The sequence below is a fragment of the Macrobrachium nipponense genome, chromosome 5, assembly GCF_015104395.2.
Source record: "Macrobrachium nipponense isolate FS-2020 chromosome 5, ASM1510439v2, whole genome shotgun sequence".
In the NCBI taxonomy this organism is placed as follows: Eukaryota; Metazoa; Arthropoda; class Malacostraca; order Decapoda; family Palaemonidae; genus Macrobrachium; species Macrobrachium nipponense.
The window spans coordinates 81,505,121-81,531,799 of NC_061107.1; the positions used below are offsets into that span (position 1 = coordinate 81,505,121).

The 26,679-nt window shown below is 45.1% G+C and overlaps 1 protein-coding gene across 1 annotated transcript; it reads right to left on the bottom strand.

The window, feature by feature from the left end:
* Window positions 1-1,498: 1,498 nt before the first annotated feature.
* Window positions 1,499-26,475, bottom strand: LOC135215841 (integrator complex subunit 3-like; the record flags this gene model as incomplete). Its single annotated transcript, XM_064250794.1, is given in 9 exon segments — window positions 1,499-2,282; window positions 14,054-14,133; window positions 14,406-14,637; window positions 14,900-14,985; window positions 14,988-15,044; window positions 23,067-23,190; window positions 24,137-24,284; window positions 24,506-24,774; window positions 26,290-26,475. Coding segments are annotated over 9 exon segments (1,767 nt in total), but the record flags the coding sequence as incomplete, so codon positions are not given.
* Window positions 26,476-26,679: the final 204 nt, after the last annotated feature.

The window sequence follows — 26,679 nt, forward strand, 5'->3', positions numbered from 1 at the left end:
AGAGGGTTAGCAGGGAGAATAATTTTAAATCTTGCCTACCTGAAACACTCCTGGAGGAAGACCTCCTTAACCTATCGTTCAAGTTTCTTAAGATAGGATTCATACGCCTTCCATTCCGACTCTGTTAGACTTTCACACTCCTTACAACGACTTTCAAACGTACATTCATTCCCCCTGCACACTTTACAAACAGAATGTGGGTCTACTGAAGCTTTCAGTAGCCTACCTCTACATTCAGCCATCGAACAAAATCTAGCGCTAGTAGAACTAGACCCTGACATCTTGATCAAAGAAAATTCAATACCAAAACAATCAATTCAAACCAAAGTCAACGTTTTGTGCCAAGCCACCGATCCAATTCAGATACCAAAGAAAAACCAAAACCAAAAGGGGATACTCAAGTAGCTAGTAAGTTTCCAAAATCTGGACGGAGGTGCTGCAAACAGGTGTTTCCAGCACCGGCGACAGAAAAATTATGATAGAAAATGGGAATGATTCCTGATACCCGCCTCCCAGCGGCGGGAATGGGTACTAACCACCTGACTCCCACTGCGGTGTGTCGTAAGTGTTTAAATTTCTGTCGGATTCGGAAAAATACAGCTATATATATATCTGACAGGTAAGTGTTTTCATGAACAAATTGTTTGTTCATCATTTCTATAAATCCTGCCATCCCCCAAACTCTCATTCAAACTTCAGTTGTAACAAAACAATGACACCAGCAGTAGTAAAGCTTATGCCTAACTTGAGAGCATGCGCACACAGAGTGAACACGTATAAAAAAAGTAACCTGCTAAAACTTCCACAAGGGGAATACAAAACAATGGCCGTAGCAAATATTTGAAGAGAAAAAAACATGACAAATTTTAAATTAATTCTTATTTTTCATAGCTAATTCACCTTCAGTCTTAACATTAGCCTAAATCTTTTGGAGCCAGCTGGAAACCGGTAAAAAACATCAAGAATTGTTTATGCAAGGAATTGGTGACATCTGCCATCTGTCACGGAGGTGAGGTAGGAAGCAGCCAGCGACCCAATCTCAACCCCAAGAGATAATTTTCTTCCAGCCCAGGGTTAATCGAAAGAGAGGTGGCTAAAGGTTGGCAATAAATGTTAAGACCGCAGGTTTGTTATCTATGAAAAGTACAAAATAATTTAAAATGTCAATTGTTCATATGCAGAACAGATTATTGTGCATCAACGCAATGTCCTGGCCAGAGTTCCCCTTTATACTGAAGTGCTATTACTCCAGATTATTAAAATCTACAGACACTCTTCTTATTTGCCTGCTAATATAATTTTACTGTTCACAACAAGTTTTTGGTGCTATAGCACCGTGGGGTTTGTGCAATATTTGTATACTGTATATAGCATGTAGACTCACAGTATTCCAAATCGGTAGTGGTGATCAAGTCAAAACGTTTTATAAGGCAAATAAACTTTCAAACATAACCACTGAAATTGCACCCAAACATACCACTGCAAATGAGATCACTAATAAAAACTGAATTCTCCTTCATATAAACACATCAATTTAACATTACTGTACACAGAACTGGGAGCACTTTACTTAAAATAAAGAAAGAATTCACAAAATGGAAAAAAAACACATACAAGAAGTCACTTCAGTTTTCTTACCACATCTCACTTCCATCTTAGAAATCTACAACCTTCTTTTAAGAAAAAAGAGAAGATTCCTACCTTTGCTGTGTGTCCGTTTCATTTTGCAAATCTATTATAATATTTCTCATGTCTGTTTCAAGAAACTCCAAGTGTTTACTCAAGTCCACTTTTTCCTCTTGCCCTACACTGGTTAACACTTTTTTCACATCCCCCACCGGTAATGTGCTAGTCAATGATGTCTCTTCTACTTTAGTAGGCACAGGAACCGAAACCTTTGGAGCTGGGACTTCCTCCTCTTCGTCACTAAACATGGCATCCCCATCATCTTCACTATGATTATTACTATTTACAACACTCTCAGTGACCGATGGTGTGGTGAAATCTAACCCAGTTTCAGCCATCAAGTCCATCCTAGTAACTGAAGTAGTGTTTGGCACCGACGAAACAAAATCCTCGGGTTTAATGTCTGTGACAGTCGATGACGAGCAGAATTCTGGGAATGTTTCTCTTATTAGTTTTCTTAACTCCACATCCATGCGAGGGTTATCAAAGAGGGGTTCTAATGCCTGAATAACCCGTTTTTCAAGGATTTGCCGAAGAGAATTATGTACACCAGCACGTATTTTGTCAGCAAGAGGTGGATGAAAATGTGGAATTATCTGTGAAGGAAAAACTAAAAATTAATAATAGTACAACAAAAATACTAAACTCTAACTCTTAACAGTATTATGTCATAAATTCCAAAACATTTTATGAAACCCCAGAGTTATCACTGACACACTATCAGCACAACAAGAGGATCGTAGGAAATATACCTAAAAAAATATTTGTTACTGTGAAGGGTTTCATGCATATAAACAACTGCTCAGCACTTCTGGCAACTAGGGTAATAGTTGCTGCAATAATCAGGCAGTCCCAAAATATCGGCAAGGGTTCCATTACAACAGTGTGATAACCGAAAATTGCCGATTGTCTGTTAGGTATGTATTGACACCAATATCCGATTATCAGCACCAATATGTGGAAATTGGTGCATATCAGCACAATAAACGGTTGATTTTCGTCTCCAGACATGCGCCATAAAACCGAGGACTGAGAACTGCCATTAGCATGGCATTTTCAATCAGTATAATATGCTTGAAGCATATGCATTAGATACTGTTGAAATAAAAACTGAAAAATTCCTGTCAGTATATGTACAAAACTTATCAATAACAACTGACAGCAAAGAACTATTGCAAAGATTTCAACTCAAAGCCCTTTTCAAGTTCTGGTTTTTCCATTCCAATTTGTTTATTACTCCTACAGACATTTTCAGGAGATATATAAGATATAACACACAAACCAGTGTTGAACAGATCAAAGAATTTCTTGTGGATACTCAAAAGACAACTGAACACATCAAAAAGTTAACTGGCTCCAGGAGCAACATCCGGGGCCAGTGATGAGTCCTTTGATGATTATCAAGATTTAAAAAGAAATAAGCTATCAAGTTCTCCATGAAAAAGGGCTCCTTGGACAACAATGTTCCAAGCAGAATCTGAGAAAGGTGGCAGAAATGTCTAAAAGGTGGAAGAGTGGAATGGTAACAAGAGGACGGAAAATCAATGAATGCAAAAAACAAATGCTTACGGTGATTGTAAAGAAAGCAATGTTAAAAATACAATCAGGTGTTGTAGAATAAGCATGGGGACCATATTGTACTGTGTACCATATATAACAGATAGTATTACATGAGATGCCCAGAATTACATGATTTCAGATTTAAGATACCCAAAATACATTAAAACTGAGGACCCAGTTGTGATAGTCACACAGAATGCAGTAGATTTGGAAGTGATATAATGAAGACCTTAGGAGAAGCAATAAAACCATAGAAGAGAGGATAGCTGATTGGTGTTCAAGCAGAAAGAGCTGGGGCCATAACAAATGGACTGAAACCATTTTACATGTAACCCACAGAGGCAAATTTTGACAAAAGCATTTATGACGTTGATGATGATGACTGTCAGAAGTAACAAGTAAATATCCACAAAAAGATGGAAAGATGTTCATTGATAAGCTCACCAGAGCATTCAAAAACACGAAAAAGAAAACCTACACCTTTCAATCGAACAAACAAACAGATTAAGACACCTTCACAAGAGAAAAATTCAGCTAGGAAGCTGCATCAAGCAGATAAATGCCTTTTTATGGCATCATCAATATATAACTGGTTCCATTTTGCTTTGACAGAGGCTGAGGGTTGTTGAATTAGTCCTTAAGTCTTTATATTATCTTGGCTATTTTTATACGCTGCCAAGAGTCCTCCATCTTTCAGCCCTCCAGGGTAACCCTCCATGCCCAGTAAAATCCGCAATAGGTCCCAGGTTCATCGTAACTGACAAAAACAAGGGTTTTCAAAATAATTTCTTGCCCCTTGTGAAGCCTCATTGGGATGTTCAACAATATGATTGGCAAATCAGTCTTTCTGTAGCCACACACAAGCCACTGGAATCACTGACAGCTCACAGGAGCTTGAACTTGCTTTAAAGTATAGCAGGTAAAGCTGAATTTGAAAATGGCTTACACTCCATATCATCCATGTCTACATCTAGAAACTGTTTTTTACACAGATAGGTCTAATTAAGCAGACCAGTAGATAGTCTGTAATTGAGGCTAATTGCAAAGATCCTTATGGGCACATCCCATATCTACAATTAAAGAACCTTGCAAATGCTAACAAGTAATAAACACTCAAAGGGAAGACTGTGTCTAGCTGACAATGTTTATGACCATACTGTGCCTTCCTTATACACCTTGGGATGATTTTCATATTGTTGGCTTCTGCCTACATAAAAATTATAACCACAAAGTTACAAAGGGCTTCTGATCCTGCACCTCCTTAGCTCCTAAAAATCTTGAAGCCTGATAAAACCCCTAAAAAACTTTTTAATTAAAAATGACAATTTGTCCAAAATTGCATTTTTCCTAACTATACAAACCTGAGGTCCTTTTTACAATAGGGAAGGTACTAGCGGCAGCTGGATAGGTCGTAAGCTTTCGAACAAGGGATCGGTAGTTAACTGCTTGTCCGACAGGCGCGCGCGCTGCGGAACTGGGAGGTAAACAAATCACTTTTGCTTTTGGCCCAAGCAAAAACTGCAGAGTGACGGGTGGCATGAGGTGGGGCTATGTGTAAAAGGACCTCAGGTTTTGTGTATAGTTAGGAAAAATGCAATTTTGGACAAATTGTCATTTGTTCCGACACGGCATACAAATCTTCGGTCCTTTTACAATAGGAAGACTCACTTCTTGGTGGGAGGAATCTGAGTCTTTTGTGAACAGACTGGTGTTCGCCCAACCTTGGAAGTCTCCCTGGTCGTAAGAGCGAGGGAGGGAGGGATCCAAGCCTCTGTCCGATTGATCGGGGTGTGCACCGCAGGATCAATGGTCAGACCTCTGGACCGAGTACTAAGAGAGAGGCAAGCGTATCTCTTCGTACCAGCAATGTAAGAACTTGTTCCTGTACAGGAGCAAATATAAAGTCATGGGTTTGACTCTTGTAGGCATCCACTTCCCCCCCCCCCCCCTGTAGGAGGAAGTGGTGGATATTCTGCTCCTATCCCTAGTGAAAGGGATAGGATGGGGCTCTGTCATATAGCTCACCTGCATCTCGTCCTCATCCAGCGTAGTGACGACCGTGGCCCTCTGCCCACAGGTAGAGGAGGAGGAAAAGATGGGAAGAGGGAGCCACCAGTCACTCACTCACTCACATCCATCCACACAGTCACACCAGGACTCGATGCTGTTTCAGCCTGCGAGGGTCTGGGTTAGCTACACAACTTGTTGAGCAGCCACCACGGGTCCCAAGGAAAAGGTATCAAGGACCTGTGGGCAATATCCCGAAGGTAGAAGGACGTAAAGGTAGTCTGGTTAGACCAGACCCCTGCCTTCAGGACCTGCGCCACGGAGAAGTTCTTACGAAACGCCAACGAGGGGCCAATACTTCTGACTTCGTGAGCTCTCGGACGGGACGTACGGATGTAGTCACTACCATCAGCCTCATACGCCCTCCTGATGACCTCACGCAGCCAGAATGAAAGAGTGTTCTTGGATACTTCTTTCTTGGTTACCCGGTGCTAACGAAGAGGCGTCGACACTCAGGCCTGAGGTGTCGAGTTTTCTTCAGATAGCGCCGTAGCGCCCTCACAGGACAAAGCAGCATCTATCCACATCATTATCGGTGAAGTCCATTAGGAAGGGAATCGTGAAGGACTCGAACCTGTCGTCAGGGATCGACGGTTTCTGAGTCTTCGCAACGAAGTTCGGGACGAAATCGAGCGTCACAGATCCCCATCCCCTGAGTGTCGTACATCATAGGAAAGACCATGAAGTTCCCCTACTCTCTCGCCGATGCCCAAGGGCCAGCAAGAAGAAGAGGGTCTTGAGGGTCAGATCCCTGTCTGACGACTCTCGGAGTGCTCGAACGGCGTTCGAGTCAAACTCCTAAGGACGAGAGTCACATCCCACGCAGGGGGCCTGAGTTCCCTGGGTGGGCAAGACCTTTCGAAGCTCCTCATAAGCAAGGAGATCTCGAACGAGTTCGAGATGTCCAATCCCCTCAGTTTCATGGACGAAGAGCCCAGGGGGGCCCCCCCCGGCTCTGTATCCTTTGGACTGTGGGGACTGAGGAGGAGCTTCTCTCTCGGCGAAGAAAAAACGAGGAAATCCGCTACCTGCTGAAGAGTGGCTCTGAGAGGAGATAGACCCCGTCTACGACACCAACCACAGAAGACGGCCCACTTCCCCTGGTACACAGCTGCAGAGGACTGACGGGTGACGTTTCCAGCCATCTCTGTTGCTGCGCTACGAGAAAAGCCTCTCGTTCGCAAGAGATGGTGGATAACAGCCAGCCGTGAAGACGTAGGGACTGGACTGCTCGGTGGTACCGCTCGACGTGTGGCTGGGCGAGAAGTTTGTGTCCAAGGGGGAATCTCTCTCGGTTCTCCCTGCGAGAAGAGCCAGCAGGTCCGGATACCAAATGGCCTGTGGCCATTTGGGAGCCACCAGGATCATCCTGAGATTCGGGGTGACCAGTGCTCGACTGATCACCTTGCGAATCAGGCTGAACGGGGGAAGGCATAGACGAAGAGGTTGTCCCACGGGTGTTGAAGAGCGTCCTCTGCAGCTGCCCATGGGTCCGGCACGGCCGAGAAGAACACCTGGAGCTTCCTGTTGTGCCGGGTGGCGAACAGATCCACGACTGGTGTAGAGACCACTCGGTCCCTATCACCTGATCCCGACGGCTGAGCGTGTCTGCTACTACATTCCTCTTCCCTGGAATGTAGCGTGCCGACAGCTCTATTGAGTGTGCCTCGGCCCACTCGTGCACCTGCCGAGTCAACTGGTACAACGGGAGAGACACTAGGCCCCCTTGTTTGTTAGACGTAGGCCACTACCGTGTGTTGTCGCACATCAACACCACTGAGTGTCCCATCAAGCGGTCCTGGAACTCTTGGAGAGCGAGGAACGCTGCCTTGAGTTCCAGAACATTGATGTGAAGGTGCTTGTCGTTCTCGTCCCACACTCCTGAAGTCAGCAACTCCTCCAGGTGTGCGCCCCATCCCTCGGTCGATGCGTCTGAGAACAGCTGCATGTCCGGGGGGGGAGTGCGCAGAGGCACTCCTCTTAAGAGGTTCCTGTCGTCCAGCCACCAGGCTAGGTCCTGCCTCACCTCCCGGTGTCAGTGACACTGGAAAGCTTGGGGGATCCGTCGCCTGTGACCAACTCTCCTTTAGTCTCCACTGAAGAGACCGCAGGTGAAGATGCCCGTGAGGGACTAACTTCTTGAGCTTGACCGGACAGGTGTCCGATCACGACTTGCCATCGCTGAGCTACCTGTTCCTGCCGAGACAGGAACTGGTTGGCTGCCTCCCTGAATCTGCTGATCCGCGAGTCTGCGGGGAAGACTCGCCCTGCTACCGTGTCGATCAGCATACCCAGGTACTTCATCCTCTGCTTGGGCTCGAGATCGGACTTTTCGAAGTGTCAACGATCCCCAGATCGCGACAGAACTCGAGCAGTCGATCCCTGTCCTGTAGCAACTGCGAGCGGGAGCTCGCCAGGACTAACCAATCGTCGAGATACCTCATCAGACGTATCCGTGCGAATGGGCCCAAGCAGACACCAGAGTGAACACTCGCGTGAACACCTGTGGGGCGGTTGAGAGACCGAAGCAAAGTGCCCTGAACTGGTACACTGTCCCGTCGAGGATGAAGCGGAGGTACTTTCTGGAGGACTGATGAATGGGTATTTGGAAATACGCATCCTTCAAGTCCACTGAAAGCATGAAATCGTTCTCCCTGATGGAGTCGAGCACTGAACGTGCCGTCTCCATCGTGAACCGGGTCTGGCGAACAAACCGGTTCAGAGGAGAGAGATCTATCACCGGGCGCCAGCCTCCCGTAGACTTTTCCACCAGGAAGAGTCGACTGTAAAAGCCCGGTGACCGATCCGTGACGATTTCTACAGCTCTCTTACTCAGCATGGTCTTGATCTCCTGTCTCAATGCTACGTCCTTCGATGACCCTGGAACGTACGACTGCTGTTGGACGGGTTGGAGGTGAGGGGTGGCCGAGATTCGAAGGGTAATAGATATCCCTCCCGAAGGACATCTACAATCCAGGTCCTCGGCGCCGTAGCGCTGCCAAGTTGCCCAATGGCTGGCCAGGCACCCCCCACTTCCGGCAGCAGGTGAGGGGGAACGCCGTCCCTAGCGTTTCCCCCCTTTCTTCGACTTCTTCCCAGAGCCTCCACGGGAGGAGGAGGGCTGGGAGGAGGGCTGGTTACGGCTAGAGTCTTCCCCGGGGCTTCGACGCAGCTACCGTCTTAGCCACGAGGAAGCGCTAGCCGAGCTCTTTGACTTGGCCGCAGTCCGAGGCTGCCCAGAAGCCTTCGAGACTGCCTGGTGAACCAGACGGTCACTGTCGTCAGTGCGCCGTCTGTCCACCGCAGCGTCCACCATCTCTCCTGGGAAGAGAGACGTGGAACTCCGTAAAGGTCCGTTGCGAAGTCCCAACGCCGCTTCACGCCCGGCCGCCCTGGAAACCCGAGTAAGGACAGCGTCCCTACGTCGGAGAACCAGGTTGGCCCACAGGTTCACCGTCTGGTGGGCAAGGAAGGAGATGGCTCTTCCCCCAGACTGGCAAAGTCTCCTAAAGGCCAAGTCATCTTCGGGAGAAATTCCCCCGGAGTTGGCTGCGACCTTAGATTACTGTGAGGGACCACAGATCTAACCAGGAGACGGCCTGGAAAGCTGCCATGGCAGTAGATTCCAGGGCCGAGTGCCTCTTGCTGCGAGGTTCTCGGACAGGAGCTGCTGCAGAGACACACCCGGAGTCAGCCTGGCTAACTCCGGGTTTACCTGTTTGGGCGGCATCGGGTCCTCAGATGGCACGTAAAAACGCCGCTGTCGCAGCAGAGGAGGTGGAAGCAGCTTGCTCGACCTGCCAGACTTGAGAGAACCGTCTTGCCCGGAGACAAGCGATTCTACCTGGTCCAGCACTGAGTCGGCAAGCTCGGAACGCGGCAAACCCACCGTCGGTCTGGGTTCCCTCTTCGGGTCCCCCAGAACGACTCGAGCCGGGACGTGGGCTCCCGGATGGTGGGAGCGGCGATCCTTCCGCGAGGTCGTTGTGCTGACGAATCAGCGCAATAACCTCGGCAAAGTTCCTCTGGATCTCAGGAGTGACTGCGTCCTGCGGAGTCGGACCATCCAGTCCCTCAAACAGGAGCATCTCCCGAGACCCTCCTCCCATCCGAGGGGAGGAACAGCGACAGACCCCTCTCGGTCTCCTCCAGCCACTTGTGCATACGACCTGGCTGGTCCGAGAACCGTGACTGGTACGTAGGACGACGTGGTGGATCCTGAGGGGCGCACCCCTCACGATCACTCCTCAATACCATCGCCCCTCCCGGTTGTAACCCGCGGAGGTTGAAGGTATGGGAGAGGCAGACCTGACGCTCCCTCCTCGCTCGCTGGCATAACCAGTGGGCTTGGAAGACTGCAGGCGATCGTCAACCCGCGGTGGCGATCGAGCTGCAGGCCTAGTCGAGCCGTCTCGCTGTGGAGAACGGCTGGACCGAGAACAGCGGCCCAGGTCTCGTGTGTCAGAGGAGCTGGTGCTGGTTGCCGTACCCGATCGCTCTCTGTGAGAGTGACGGTCAGGCGACCGGCGAGCTCCACTGTCACGGTGAGACCGGTGCGCATCTCCTCACGGCGCGTCACGTCGCTGGTACCAGCCGTGGCTGGCGCCGGCGAACGGGGGGACCTCTTCCCAGCCTCAGCCCGTGGCCGGTCATGGACCGTCACGTCCGCCCAGGTAGCCAGCTGCTCGCCGCGAGAGCGAGAGCTGGTCTGGTGAGAGTCGCGTGAGCGCTGTCACCAGTCTTCCGCTCCGTGCCGTGAACCTGACGCTGAGCTGGCTCAGAGGTCTGGTTCCTAGCTGCACGGTCGCTGGTAGGCGACCGTACACTCGGTACCTCTCGCGAACGAGAGGCCGAGACGGATCCTGCTGCCGTGGTCGAACCAACAGCAGGTGAGGAAGTGCCGGTGTTAGCCGGCACTCCTCTGGTCCCCGTAGTCTTCTTCCTTGCGGAAGAGACGGGTCCTGCCCCCGAAGGAGCAGGGTGACCAGCGGAAGAAACCCCCCTTCTCCCACCAGAGCGAGACGGGGCCCTTAGAAGTTCCCGAAGGAGACTTCTGGGGGGGGGGGGGGGGAGGCGACTTCTTCTTCTTAGGCGGGGGTAGCCTTAGAAGAAGGGGAAGAGGCGGCAGACGACGACGACGACGACGACGACGACGAAGAAGACGATGAAGAAGACGACGACGACGAAGAAGACGATGAAGACGACGACGACACCTTCCTCCTCTTCTTCTTCTTCTTCGTCAACCTCCTCAGGACCGATGTCAGATCTGTCATCCAGAGCGGAGCCGGGGCTGCTGTTGCCGAAGCAACAGGGCCCGGACGCACCTGTCCGAACAGATCAGCATCGGGAGCAGCGGTGCCAGGAACAGGAACAACGTCAGCAGGTGCAGGCATCACAGGAACAGCAGTGGAGACGGCAGGAGCAGGTACAGGAACGGCAGCAGTGGTCGGTAACGTCACGTCCGTGAACAGCGGCTGGGCAGGTACGGCAGGTACGGCAGGCTGTACAGGCGGTCCAGGTGGACGGACCAGCGGCACAGCCATCCTAGGTACTGGTGGGAGGTCCAGGGGTGAGCTCTTCGGGCACACGAAGTTCCGGTCGCGGCAGCACGGCAACCCAGGCGGCGGCATCACACTCCCCCGTGGTACGGCGACTGGCCCCTGCACCGATGTAGTTGGTGTGACAGAGACCGCGTGCGGGGTGTACACCAGGGTTGAGGAGGTGAAGCATAGCCAGCTTGTAAGGGTCGTGGTGGTGGTCGTAACCGTAGCATGCGTGACCGCCACAGAGCCAGCGAGATGGTAGAGCAGCCCCTGGACACTCGGCACGCCCTGCAGACCCAACGATGCCCACACCTGTCCGAGGTCGTCCTTCGCGGCAACCGCACCTGAGGAAGCAGAAGTCGGGTGATTAGCAGGATCCTCTACCCGCTCGCGCGAAGACGAACGGATAGAGGACCCAGAGTACAACTCGACATCGGGTGAGGAGAAGGACCTAGAAACCCCCCCCTCCCCGAAGGGGAAGGCGCCAAACGTGGGAGCTGAGCGGGCGGCAGGAAAGAAGACGAAGTGTCCGTAACCAAAGGAGTCGCGGGAGAGCTTTCCGACGACTCCTTTGCAGGCCTTCGTTTCTTCCTGCCTTCGTACAAAGCCCACTGCGCCTCCGACCAATTAGAACATACTTCACAGGGCTCGGCTCGGGTGCATTCGCGCCCCCGACACCGAGCGCACAAAATATGTGGATCAATTTCCGGGAATGAGCGGAACTTTCCGCATTTACGCCCTTCGGTACCCGGGCATAATCTCCGGGGGGTAGCGAGGCGTGGAGATTCCATTATTGATCAAATCACAAATGATGAAATAAGAGAGGAAATGATTGTACTTACAAATGATTCACACACAAACACAACCAAATACTCATGAAAGCAAACGACGAGAAGCGGGCAGAGAGCGTCGAACACACACGTCCACTCGCTGTGAGGCCGAAAGCAAAAGTGATTTGTTTACCTCCCAGTCGCGCGCGCGCGCCTGTCGGACAAGCAGTTAACTACCGAACCCCTTGTTCGAAAGCTTACGACCTATCCAGCTGCCGCTAGTACCTTCCTATTGTAGGAAAAAGGAACCGAAGTTTGTATGCCGTGTCGGAACAAATTTCCACGTTACCCCTGGTCCAGGTACCAGCATAATGCAAATTCTGGCTTGTTCCTAAGAATAAGCTGCCATTCTGTCTGGCATTGTGTTCACAGCTTGTAATATTTGCATGGCTATGGTACTACAATAAAGTAAATAGGCATCACTTGAGATGGTTTACAAAACATCATCCAGAGACGCATCAGGTTCGGAGACTGTAGCTGTAGATAAGGATGCTCAAGAAGCAGATATCCAAAGAAGCATTCCAAAACCTTATTTTGTAATACCTCTTGCTCGTCTTGTGTCAGTTGAACCAAAAGACAAATGTGTCTAGAATGCTCAAAAACCACCATGTTGGCTACCTGGATGTAATAGGTTTGTGGGGAAACCAAATTTAATAATACACAAGGGTAGGACAGATAGGACAAGAATTTTGTTGAGTCTGAAAGATGATCATAATGAACTGATTAAAACGATCATCCACAATTTCATAAGAAAATAGGCCTACAAAATAAAAATGATATTATGATACAATAAAGTTTGTTCATACTTACCTGGCAGATATATATATAGCTGTATTCTCCGAAGTCCGACAGAATTTCAAAACTTACGACACACGCAGTGGGAGGCCAGGTGGTTAGTACCCATTCCCGCCGCTGGGAGGCGGGTATCAGGAACCATTCCCATTTTCTATTCAGATTTTCTAGTGCCACTGTCTCCTGAGGGGAGGTGGGTGGGCACAATGAATATATATATCTGCCAGGTAAGTATGAACAATCTTTATTGTATCATAACAATATCATTTTGTTCATGAGACTTACCTGTCAGATATATATATAGCTGAATCCCGCCATTGGAGGTGGGAAGAGACAGAATAGGACTTAGGAAACAAATTAAATGTAGATGATTGACACCTTGGTTCCTTACCTGTTAGCATAGCTGACTTCGTGATTACTGTCACCCAAGTCTGCTTCTGCTTTACTAGAGTCTCTAGATGATCTGTCAACGGGGGCATGACCACAATGTGACTAGACCATATTGACCATACTATATGAGGGCAACGAAGCTTAAGTTATGCTATCTTAAGTTAAGATAGCATAACTTAAGCTAATGACTGGGAAGTCCGCCTCTGGCGGCCGACCCAACAACCATAAAAACACAATAAAATTAAAAAACACTTCCTAACCATTTTCTAAAGGATAGGATGAGTGCTACTTCCTGCCCCCAAAATTGTATCTGCGGATACGTATGGCCCTAGCGAACAGCAGTTCTCATATGTTGTTTTCACATCTCTCAGGTAGTGTGAAGCGAACACCGAGTTGCTTCGCCAAAAGGTGGCGCCCAGGATGTCACGGAGTGCCATATTCTTCTGAAATGCCACTGAGGTTGCAATCGCCCTCACCTCATTAGCATTTACTTTTAACAGTTTAAGATCACCGTCTTGACAGTTCGTATGAGCCTCCTTAATGGTATTCCTTAAGAAGAACACCAGTGCGTTCTTCGACATAGGCAAGTCTGGCCTCTTAACCGAACACCACAGATTGTCCGAAGGACCTCGACTTTCCTTCGTTTTTATCTAAATAGAATTTGAGAGCCCTGACAGGGCACAGGACTCTCTCTGGCTCTTGTCCAAGAATTTCCGCCATCCCCTTGATTTCAAAGCTCTTGGGCCAAGGGTTAGACGGGTTCTCATTCTTGGCTAAAAACGTAGGGCTTAAGGAACATTCAGCATTATGTCCTTAACCTATATGTTTGCTGATGGCTTGAACCTCGCTAACTCTCTTCGCCGTAGCCAGAACGGTTAGGAAAATAGCCTTTCTGGTCACATACTTCAATGTCACAGAATGGAGAGGCTCGAATGGACTAGACATCAGGAACTTCAAAACTACGTCCATGTACCTGGTGTTAGATTAACCTTTCAAAATTTTACCTACTCCTGTTTACTTGTTAGCTGTCAATCTTCATGTTGTTAGCACATATTAGGGGAGGTATATTCCTGGAGAACCTGTTTTTACACATTGTGAATTGTTACCTATTTTGTTGCTCACATCAACAGAGGCACAATGGATGAGTGACAGAGAAAATACAACAATTTTCAAGTAATATCTTACCCTGCAAATGAAGTCGAGAAGAGAGGTAGTAAGAACAGGATGAGGCCGCATGGAATGGTACATAACTAAAATGCCCGGTTCTGCAATGCAAAAGATAAGCAATTATATGAGAACAAAATTCAGTTATAACAAATCTTACTTTATTTTGCTTATTCACTAAAGTCATTTTTCTTATAAAGGTATTCACTTTCAAAACCAGTCCTGTATGCTTGTAATTATACCATTAACATCAGAAAAATATGTTTCATGTTCACACCAAACCAACACAAAAACCAACAAAACACAGCTGACATGAGAAAATACATGCTAAAACCATAACACTCAATTTTAAAAGCTTCACATTACAACTAACCAATATTCATGATGTTGTCAGTTTCAGTGTTGTACACAAGCCAGTCATAAAACAGAGCCAATTTACAATTGGCAGTGGCAACTGGAGATGTACACGAGGAGAGTAGCCAGCCTATCACAGCCCAGCGTGGAATAATATCTGAGCACAATACTTCATTGGTTGGGTGGATACAACCAATGATGAATCGGATGAGATCACACCGCAACGTCTGACTTTCAGGGGTGTTCAGGTACTAAAAGACAAAGAAAAGTATGCTTTATAACTTTCTGTGACTACAGTCAAATACGCAGTGGAATGTCAACACTTTACATTTGTGTCAGTTCCTTATCAAAAAATATATTGAACAGAAATAAAAATAAGAAATATTAAATCCATGTATTTGTAAATTGCCAATTTTGGAAAGAAAGGAACAACAGAAACCCAAATACCATTCTTTTAAATGCAAAAACCAACTAAATGGGACACTTATCATTCCAATAACATAATACACTTACCTGTTTCTGGAACCATTCTTGATATCTTTTCTGCATTCCAAACTTTACATCTGTACATAAAAAGACCATTTTCTTCTCCATTTCTGTGTCAACCTCACCACGAAAAATCGACGAGACGTCCGCATTTGCAGAAGTTGAAGAACACCTGCAAATAAAGCAAGACATCAGTAGCTCTATTGTTGTTCCTCCAAATTATCTAAGAATAAACTAATAATTCTTGGTACCTATGAATAGGGAATTCAACCAACTCCATACAGTAAATTTCAATGCTTGTAAAATGAAACATTTTTTTATCAATTTGTATTTTTCATTAATAACAAACCTGAGGTCTTGACATTAGGATAGATGATTCATACTAATGTTAAGACTAAAGGTTTGTTTCAAATAAGAACTAATATCAATGATAAAATTAAGTTTATAAGACAAGGAATTTTTACCTTAATATAATTTATCTAGCCCGATTAACCACATTGAAAAGGAGGAGGGAATCTGAATACAATTTCCCCTTCGGACAGAATAGGAGAAAACAATCAAAGAAATATATATCATAGGCAGTCAAAACTCAACCCAAGGTCTAAGATACTAACAACTCAAAGTCTCCTACCATAATGCCGCCAAACTGCGGTAGCACAGGACAAGGAGTAAGTGCATAGTCAGTCCGTCTGTACTAAAGTCAGGTGGCCGACCAGGTGACCAGTCAGACGAATCGAGGACAGCAAGGCTGCACCCTGAAGACTATCAAGCACTTTTCTTTCCCTGAAGGATGAGTGTCTGGACTGTCTGGGCGATTCAAATGCTAAGCAAACCTTGGGGGGTGTATCAACGCAACCCAACGTCGCCAGCAACAAATCGGCTCATGAGCAACTCCTAACTCGAACTTTCTGGTGCCAAGAGAAAGGAGCGCGGAGCAAAAAGGCGATTCAGTTTTTTAGTCCCGAAGGACGAATGCCTGACAGTCCAACCTGGTCTAATGTTACACGATCATCGGGGGTGTATCAATGCACCGACTTCGTCAACAAGAAACTCAGGGCTACTAAAATGTCGCCTGATCTCGCACGAGTGTCTGACTCCGAGAAAACAGGTGAGACAAAAAGTAGATGGATGGAGCGAGTCACCAGATGACAGCAGACGATCCATCGACTAATTCCCTGTCCAGGACAGTGGAAGAAGCAGGAGTCGTCAGGACAAGCGAACCAGTGGCTAGTCCTAGGTCGGCATCGACTCTGGGAGAAGCGTAGTCGCCAGTGCCGACAACCCAGTGGCTGGTACCATTTCACACTGACAATGGAAGCAGCATGAGTTGCCAAGCAGTCAGTCCTTGTCATCAACAACACCTAAATACCAAACTGCCTAATTCCCATTATAACTACGTCAAAAACTGCCATGGGTTATAATACAAAAAACAAAAAATATATACAACAAAATAAAAATTAATGAATAATATACAAGTAGCAACCAAACGTAAAACAGGAAGACTACCTAATTCTCCTGTCTGACGACCTGTCTGCCATCACCAACGGGCCCAAAGAACGAAGGTCGCCTAGAATTAGAGAAATATCCCTCAAGTAAAAGAGGCAAAAACAGAATTAGAACGCCAAGTCGCCGCCTCAAGCACCTTGGCGACTGAGATGTTCTTCATAAGCTACTGATGTAGCAACTCCTCTAATACTGTGTGCTCTCGGCGTCTGGTCTCCCCGGCAGCCAAACCACCAGTTTTAACGATCAGATCTCTGAGAAAAAAGGATACACCATTCTTTGAAATAGGTCTCTTGACATTTCGGGGTGAAACAAACAGATGACGGGGAGCGACCCTGAATGTCCTTCGTGCGGCGTAAATAGCATGAGAGCGCCCTAACAGGGCAAAGAACTCATTTAAATTACCGACAAAGTCGACAGCGACTTCAGTACGAGACCTGGGAATGGGATTATCAGACGATTCAGTCTTTGCTACAAATTCAGGAAGGTATGACAAAATCATGTCTTGTCCAGATCTGGCAACCAGAAAAGAGAGTGCTTGCAGTTCACTCACCCTCTTGGCTGTAGCCAGCGAGACAAGGAAGAGTGTCTTAGAAGAGAGGTCCCTAAATTGGCAGAATTCAGAGGCTCAAACGGAGGGAACCTTAAGGCTTGAAGGACTTTGTTAACGTCCCATGTCGGAGGCGAACACTGCGGCCTGGGTCGAGATAGGGAAAAAGATCGAAGTAAATCTCTAATGACATAAGATGAAGAGATCTCAGGGAGCCTTGCCTTAAAAACATAGGATAGCATAGACCTATAACCCTTAATGCATGAAGGTGACAGGGCCCTGTCATGATGTAAATGAACTAAAAACTCTGCTACTTTCGGTAAGGAAGGTCTAGAAATTGAATGTCCTTGAGACTTACACCAACGTCTGTAAACGACCATTTAGCCTGATAATTTACTCTGGTTGATTGCCGTCTTGCAAGAGCCAACTGTCGCGCCACTCTGGAGGAGAACCCTTCGTGCTTGGAGAACCTCCTGACAGTCTCCAGGCATGAAGATGAAGCATGTGGAGCCTCTGATGGAACCGATGAAAATGGGGTTGTTTGAGAAGATCTGGTCTCTCTGACAGGCGAATGGGGGGTTCCACCAGTGCTTCCAGAAGGTCGGGAAACCACTCCTTCTGTGGCCAGAAGGGGGCGATCAAGGTGAGATCCAGACGCTTGGTTGCCCTCACTTTGTTGAGGACTGACCTCACCAGAGAGAACGGAGGAAAAGCATAGGCTTGAAGTCCCTCCCAGTCCTGCAAAAGAGAGTCTGTCCCGGCACTCTGAGGAGTCTGGTAAGGGGCGAAGAACATCTGGCCACCCGAAAATTCAGTGGAGTGGCAAACAGATCGACTGTGACTGACCGGCCATTTCTTCCTGAGGCTGTCGAAGACTTCCTGGCAAAGTGAGAAGATCCGACTGTGTGTCGCCTTGGTTTCTCAAGTACGAGACTGCTGTGGTGTTGTCGACAAAGATCGCGACAACCGACTCCAACAGTGATCCTGAAATGAAAGAAGGCCTAGGTACACTGCCCTTAGTTCCTCCAATTATTGACATGATCCTCTCCTCCTCTAACCAAAGGCCCGAAGCAGCTTCGGAGCCCAGGTGTGCGCCCCAACCTTGATCCGAGGCGTCTGACCAAAACATTAGGTCCAGAGGACCGAAAGAAGAGATGTCCCTGACTTGAGGCGGTGAATTTGCATCCACCAACGGAGATCCTTCCGACATTGTGGAGAAGAGAGGCGACTATTGTGTCCTCGGACACGAAATCCCATGACTGGCGAAGTGTCGACTGAAGGGACCTCATTCTGAGACGACCTCCGGGAACCAGTTGGATGAGGGATGACAAATGGCCCAGGAGAGACCTCCAAAGAGAAACTGGCTGCGTTACGGAGGACAAAAATTCTTCGATCAGACTCAGAAGCTTGTCTATCCGTTTCTGAGCGGGAGAAGCCCTCAAAATCTGGGAATTCAAAACAATCCCCAAATAAGTCCTGATCTGGCAAGGGATTAGATTGGACTTGTCTAAGTTGACACGAATGCCCAACTCGACACAAAGAGACAGAACTATCTCCCTCGACCGGAGACATTTCTCTAGAGATTCGGCCTGGACTAGCCAATCGTCCAGATACCGAAGCATCCTTACATTTAACTGATGCAGAATAGCTGAAACAGGAGCCATCACCCGAGAAAGACCTGTGGAGCAGTGGTGAGGCCGAAACAAAGGGTCTTGAACTGGAAAACTCCCGAGTCCGTGAAAAAAACCGAAGGTAAGGTCTGCTTCTTGGATGGATGGGGATTTGCGGATAAGCATCCTGCAGATCGATGGAAATCATCCAGTCCCCCTCCTGACGGATGAAAGAACAGTCTGGACCATCTCCATCCTGAACTTGGACTTTAGAATGAACTTGTTCAAGACCGAAAGATCTATGATGGGGCGCCAGGCACCCGAGACCTTTAGAACTACAAAACATCCGAGAGTAAAACCCGGGAGAAGGAGGAGCTCGCTCTACGGCATCCTTCTCCAAGAGGCCGAAAGCTCCTTCTCCAAGGCTTGACCCCTGATTGAGTGAGGGGAATAACTGCTGAACTCGAGAGGACGATTGGAAAGTGGAGGTCTGGAAACAAAAGGGATCTCGTAACCTTCCTTCAGGACCTCCACCACCCAAGCATCCACCGCTCTCCCCTGCCAAGCTGACCAATGGCGGGAGAGACAAGCTCCTACTGCGGTCTCCAGGCGAGGTGATGACTCCTACTTCCGAAAATTCTTACGCAGAGACAAGGAAGAAGAAGAAGAAGAAGAAGGTCCTCCTGGAGGTTGAGCTCTCTCTGCCCTTAGAGCCACGCCAAGAACCTCTCCCGCGTTTCAAAGGGTGAGCACCAGAGGATGAAGTAGAGGCACCAGCAACCTGAGATGTACTCTGGAAAAAAAAAGAGCCAGAAGGAGGTTGTTGGGCTGGAGCAGAAGGTACAGATTCTAGTCCTAAACTTACGCTTACTCCTTGAAGAACGGGAGGAAGACCAGAGGAAAAAGCTCTTGATAAGGCCCAGTGAGCTTGGGAAGAGACATCACCTTGATGTTCCTTCAAAACCTCAGAAAGCACAGACATATCGAAAAGGAAATCGCCAAAGGAGAAGAGGACAACAGACAGGTTCTCTGAATCTCCGATACAGAGGAGGGTAACTGCGACAAATACAGGTTACGCCTTAGAGAAACAAGAAAGGCCTGCATTGAAGCAGCAAGCTTCGTTCTGATGTACAGAAGCGATTGAAATGATGAGCAGAATTGAAGCAGCAAGCTTGTTCTGATGTACAGAAGCGATTGAAATGGATGAGCAGAATTCCTCAAAAAGAGGAGCATCAGGAGGAACAAACCCGGAGTCCTTGATATACATTAAAAGCCCTCCGAGGACCCACATATTGAAAGATTGAGCTTCTTGTAAGGAGCTCATAACAGACTCCATAACAATAAAATCTTCAATTGAGACAGACCGAAGCCTTAGAAGGCAAGGGTTGACTTGAAAGTCGGACAAAATCAGGATTTTGGGGCTTGGGGGGAATTGAGAGAATGAAGAATCATCCGCCACCTGATAAACTCCTCTCCGGTGTCGTAGAAGAGAAGAGAGCTTCCTCTTCCCTTCCCCGATCACCTTCGAAAGTTTAGCGGCAACGTCCGCCCTCACTGTCGCGAACCTCTGGGCAAAGGGAAAACGTAAAAATTCCCGTGACCGGGAAGGACCGTCAAGAAAAATCCCTTCTGTAATACAACGAGGCGGAGGCTGCTTCTGCTCTTTAGGCCTCGCCTGAGGAAGAAAACTCAAAATTAAATCAAAAAGTTTCTTGAATTCTACATCATGACATCCATTCGAGGTAAAAACATTCCAATAATAACCCACGAATTTCCGCGTCATCAAACATCAGATCCTAACTTAGAAACTTCCCCTGAAGTAAAATCCTGACGACTAGCTATCTTAGGCCTGACACTAATATCCCTCCCCCCTTCTCCTAAATAAGCGCCCTTTGGCACTGTTACGGGACTAACAGGGACACGTTGGGTAAAGATCCATTAGGCACCTGCCCGGACCGGATCCCCCCTAGGCCTTCGCCACGATGGGGTTCACACCGTTACCCATGGTGCTGTCGACAGGTACCTGACGAGGAGCTGAAAATGAATCTAAAAGTGTTAGACATTCTAGTAAAGGCTTCTTGAAAATTCTCTGACAGATTGGTAAACTTAGCTGAAATATCTCTATCTAGACTAAGCTGTAATTTCTTAAAATTCTGTTTCCAGGTAGTTTCCATTGCCAAAATCTTTGAATCTATATCAGAAATAACTTCACTAATTACCGGCTGTACCGGGGGCAAAGTATCAATTAATTCGGAATCGAATCGTACGATACCGAAACCGAAGAGCCAGAACCATGAGCGCCCAAGTCAAAGAAATCGTAGATACAGTTCTAGGAATCGACTTCTTTTTCTCCTTAACCGATCTTTTACGCTGCAAGATTGTTTGGCGTTTCATATAAGTAGTCATATCCTCGTCTGACCAGAACTTACATAAGTCGCAACGAGAAGTCAAGTCACAAACCTGTCCACGACAAGAGCTACAAAAGTCATGGGGTTCATACTCCCTGCTACTCATCCTTGTCCCACAAGCCGGGCAGTTCCTGCTGTTGCTGGCAGAAGGAAGCATGTATTATCTTGGCAATCCATTGTAGAATTGGACAGGTAAGTAGTTCCGGGTCGCGCAAAAGTTCGTAATTTAAGATAAGAACCACAACAGAAATCAAAGTTAATTCACTATTTCGTGATGTAATGCGTGAGTGGTAATTCACATAAAGTCTCATTTAACAAATAATGAAAGCTTTAAAGGCATAAAAATGTTTAAGGAAATTTATAAAGAGCGGCCATGATGTAAACAACACGGGCGCTTGTTAACAACTGATTTGAGGGAAGGTTTGTATCTGTCAACGACAGTGTTGCAACTGGCGGATAGAATAGGAGGTAACAGGGTTGCCAATGTGGTAAATTTTGGTGCGGTTTTTGGGGATTTAGGGCTAGATAAATTATATTAAGGTAATGTTTATTAATCTTAAATTTATATGTCTGTTTCGTAAAAGAACAAATATAAATGATAAAATTAAACTTATAAGACATCATTTAATATAGTAAGTAATCTATGGTAATAAATGATGAAATATATCTCTTTTATGCACTTAAGACTTGCTACTTTAGGGTCCCACATGGACCCAAACACCTTCATTAGACCTGACCACCTAATCTCCTCACAAAAACGTCTCCGCGCCCCAAATACGCGGACACAAGAAACACAACATACGTCATAAATCTTTTATACATATATTTTCATATTATTGTCATGCTAAATGTATATCAGCATTACCATACGCATTACGTCAGCATTTCAGCCATAGACCATAGCTTCAGCCTTGTCTTGTGTATCGATTTTTATGTACATTAACATCTGTCAGCAAACACAAATGATTGTGTGTGACCTCTGTTTTTGTTTGCCTAGTGTATGGCACTACATTTCCACTCACCGAGTTATTAACATGTATGTTTGTAGTCTAAATAAATTAGTAAGTTTGTAGATGCTGCCTCTTACTCAGCCTTCGCTACATTACAATCTCTTGAGTGTACTTTTGCTTGAATTTATCTCGACTTCAGACACCATTTTTGGCTGGTTTGTGGGGGAGTAACACATACTTTTTTACTAAATCTTAAATCATAATTAAGCAAAACTCCACTAACATGCCATTTAATCATTGATGAAAAACTCGTAAATTAGTGAAGTCAACCATTCCAAGAAAAGTCAACTATCCCCAAACAACTCATGCCAATACATATAATGGGAGACAATCCTGGAATTCAAGTTACTAACTTTTAGAGCTTCAAACATTTACACTTTATTTTCAACACACAAAATTCATCAAAACATTTGTCTATGATATACACTTACAATACACCATATATACAATAGCAAATCAATAATAGAAACAAAACAAAGTCAATACTAATACAAAAGACAAAGTATTGACGTTACGTAATAGTGAATCACAAAGACAGATGAAATGAATATATTACTGCCATAGAAACCATATGTGTTTACCTTTAGTTTAGAAACATGTATGTCATGTTTTTCATTGAATATTTTCAGTAAATATAGATATCAAGTGATTTATAAAAATTCCTATTTCATATAGCTTTGTTCATAACTGCAGTTTCTCACCAGTTGGGGGATGAAGCAAGCAGATGGAAAACCTTTATATAAAGGCTGTATAAATAATTGAGTCTGCAAGGACATATTTATCATTTATGTTCCTCCTCCTGTATTCTGCACTAGTATGTGCATTATGTAATTAACAAAGCATTATTAGAGCTATACATAATGATTCTTAAATGAGTAAAACAATAATTTTAAAATGCTGTACTTGCAAATATTGATGGCTTGTTGACTAACAGCTACAAAAGTCAGCCTACTCTCATTAACCCAACCTTGACCAAGTCAAAAAAGAATACAGACAGATTAGTCACAGTTATAATATGAAACAGCTTCACCCAACAAAAGGTACAAAAAATGGAAATATGAAATATCTGAAGCAAAAAAAATTTTTAGTACTGAACTACAGGAAAAGACGTACCTGTGAAGCTAGAACACAATGTTGTCGGGTTATGAATCATGTCCCGCCACAATGCCTCAATTTCAGGAATCTTCGCTACATTTTGTAAGAGGCGAACCAAGTCTCTCCCAATCATCAGGCAATCCTGTAGAGAACCAATAAATTACTCTCAGAACATTATCATCGCAGTATGAGGCAATTTAACCTAACCACTGAGCTCATGTATTTAGGGCTGGCCTGAATATTGTCCTTATTTATAAGTTCATATTCTTTTAAGTCGATAATTGACATAAAAATTGTTTTTGGTTCTTTTTCATATGATGAATTCTCTATTCTAAAACTGAGCTTGATCTGTTTTAGTCTGTTACTATATGGTTTGGTATTCCAAATACTCTGCCACTTACTGAGTGAACGAGTTCTAGCAACGTTATTTTCTTACTAACAGAAGTAGAGTATCTATAAGTGACTTTGTCAAAGTAGTTGCAGTTTACAGCTGTGCTATCATCTTTTTAATTTCATTTAAATGCCTAAATGGACGGGAATCTGACATTTCTATGTTCCCATCTTCAGATAATTTATGTGAAAATTTAAAATATTGTGTAAGGGTATTTTTGGATTATAATCTAGAAGAGATATATGCCTATTACAGAACTGGGCAAGTAACTTCTTATAAATAAGTAAACCACTATCATCAAGGTGGTACCGAAGGTGTGTTGCAGTCCCTTTCGTCACAGTTATAATACTTTCTGTATTTAGTTACTAATCTTAATTAGCTACCCAACATATTAAAATCTATTTTGCAACATTTTTCAACTGTTATTTCCAACCCCTTTAAATTGTGAAATGTGACAATAACAATAAATAAAGCAATAACAACAATCATGGACCCTGAAAAAACTGGATCTACACCAAATTCCAAAACAAATATTTCCTATAAAATAAGTGAGTTTTTAAAACAGATTACCAGCATCTTCTCAGTAGTTTTCATTTCACCCTGCTGACAGAAACTTATACAAATAAAACCTTGGCAGCGGTAACTATACAAGAGACCTGAAAGCAAATAAACATTCACGGTAAATCATTTTACCCACCTGAAACCGCTCCCTCAAGAGGCCAACAACAAATAGAACCTCCTTTTGTCTTAGGCTTGCAAATTGTGGGCCATGGTGGTCCTCCAGGATGCGGAGATATGTATAAGCTACTGAAGCAACAATAATTGGAAATTTGTCCAGCCATGGCCTAGAAAAATAAAATAAGTTTTAGAAATATTAATATATAAGCAAAAAAAGCAGCAAAAATAATATACATGAAAACATATTACTAAAGATTAACCAAACACAGATTTTACAAAAATAAATTCTTTACTAAATGTTCAATAGGTGCCAATTTTTACAATAAATCACTCAAGCATTACAATAAAATGGGAAGATACAATGCATTCTGAAAGGAATATTTCTTACCTGTTTTCTCTGAGAATGTCAACAAGGCTCTCTGCTAACCAAACATTTCTCTGAGACACATCTCCACCTGCAATTTGTCGTAAAAGGCACCAAACAACTCCTTCAACATTATTAATGCCAGTCTTGACAAGTTCCCTCACCAACCACAAGAGCTGTCTCCTAGTATTGTCTGATAACCTTGAGAAACGCTCACCAATTATTTGATGTATTAGGGTCTCGGTTACTATTTTCAATGAGTCTCTCGAAACGAGTGTGAGGTCATGGTAATGCTGAAAAGATGAATTAAAAGTTACTTTAGCCCTTTGTTCAAGGCATCACATTACATCAAAATTCAACAAAAGCATTGCAAAAATATTGTTTTTACACAAGTGGAATGCTTCCAAGTAGTAATGAGTAACAAGTTCAATGCTGAAAAGCAACAAAGAAATCTGTATATGTATGAAATTATTCTTATAGTAAGAAATTGGCCTTTGGATGAATATGCTTAAATCATGTAATAAAACATCCTTCTTTGGAAAATAAATTAGTATCACAGACAAACTATTGCCTTATAAGTCTATTACTCGTACTTTCAAGTATTTATATACGTACAAGACAACTAATGCTAACAAGTCAACCAACAATTATTAAGAGAGAAGTATAAAACCTAATGCTTTACTATGGCAGCTATAGTATCAATTTTCGTAGAGGAGTAATTGCTTTAAGAACACTGTATGCATGAGGGTGTGAGTGGGGTGGCCTAGAGGCCATGACCACTTCATAGGCCCTAGATTGCTCCCTCTACTCGTGCTGCCATATTAGATTTTCGAACTTCTCAAAGGATGTCTAACGTCTCTATACTGTTTCTACCACCTCCATCTGCTTTGCACAGGTTCTTCCTCAGAAGCTGGCAAGGGGAGCAAAGCAATAGTAGGTGCAAGACGTCACTAACAGAGGGATCCTTGGGGAAGGGGGAATCCTGGGAGGTAAAGGAGTCATCGTAGTTTTACTGAAACAATTTAATATAAGACTTCATATGCCTCCTCTTCTCGCAAGGCCCACTGGCGTGCTTGAAATAGTACCTCTATCGGGGATGTGCAATTACTGCAAGGTCTACCCTCCTTGACATAATGCCTGATATTGGGCTCATTTCCTCTAAAGTAGCCATTAAAGAGCTTCACAACACTAACAAAACACACACACACAACAAAGCACAAACAAAGGAGGTCGCTCACATGGGTCACGCACCACACAAATAAAGCACAACCACCACCTCGCGCCCCAAAACCTCAAACTTCTATTAATTCTTCATTCACTTGGATGTCATAGAGGTCCAAGCACACAAGGGTTACCTTGTGCTACTGGAAAAGAACCAAAGAGGAGGGGGGATCCTGGAGCAGCAGGAATACAAAGGCAAGGACAGCCAATACACACAAAGACAAGGTACAATGAGAAACAGGAGATAAGTTAGTGGACGTGCTAAAACAGAAGTGGCTGGAAACACAAGGGAAGAGCATGGCTGGCCTCAGGTCACAGGTGACTGTAAGCCTACTTGAAAAGATTTTTATTTTCTAGTTGATTCAGTGACAGCCGAAGTGCACCCAGCACGAGTAACTCCATCTATGAAAGCATAGGTATGTATTCACAGTGGGACAAACTTTTAAATGATGGAACTACCGCAGTTCACATAAAGCACTATACTACTTAATAAATTATTTCCTTTCATATTAGCATGACGCTTAATAAATTTTATGTAATAATTAAAACATATGAACAAAACAACTGCCTAGGTTTCACCAACTTACCCTAGATGCAGCTGAAGGATCTGCTAGAATGCTAACTAAGAGACCAAGACACAGTTCATCATGGGCCTTCCGATCATCAAGGGCTTTGTTCAACTCATGGTGACTCTCTTCCTCTGATAATCCACGAGTCAAGTTGATAACATTATTGTACGCTTTGTCGTATTTCTGGAAAAAAAAGCATGAAAATTGTATTATTCATATGAAAAATGGGAATCTGTCCAATTTATACAATAAAGCAATGGAAAAAGAAATACGTAACAGCTAACAATTAAGCATTACTTTACTTTGTCCTAAATATGATTCCTCTGGTCCTTTTCAAATCTATCACAACCAACTCAAATAAAAAATGTTTGTTTCCTGTTTATACTGTAACACCAACATACCCTTCAA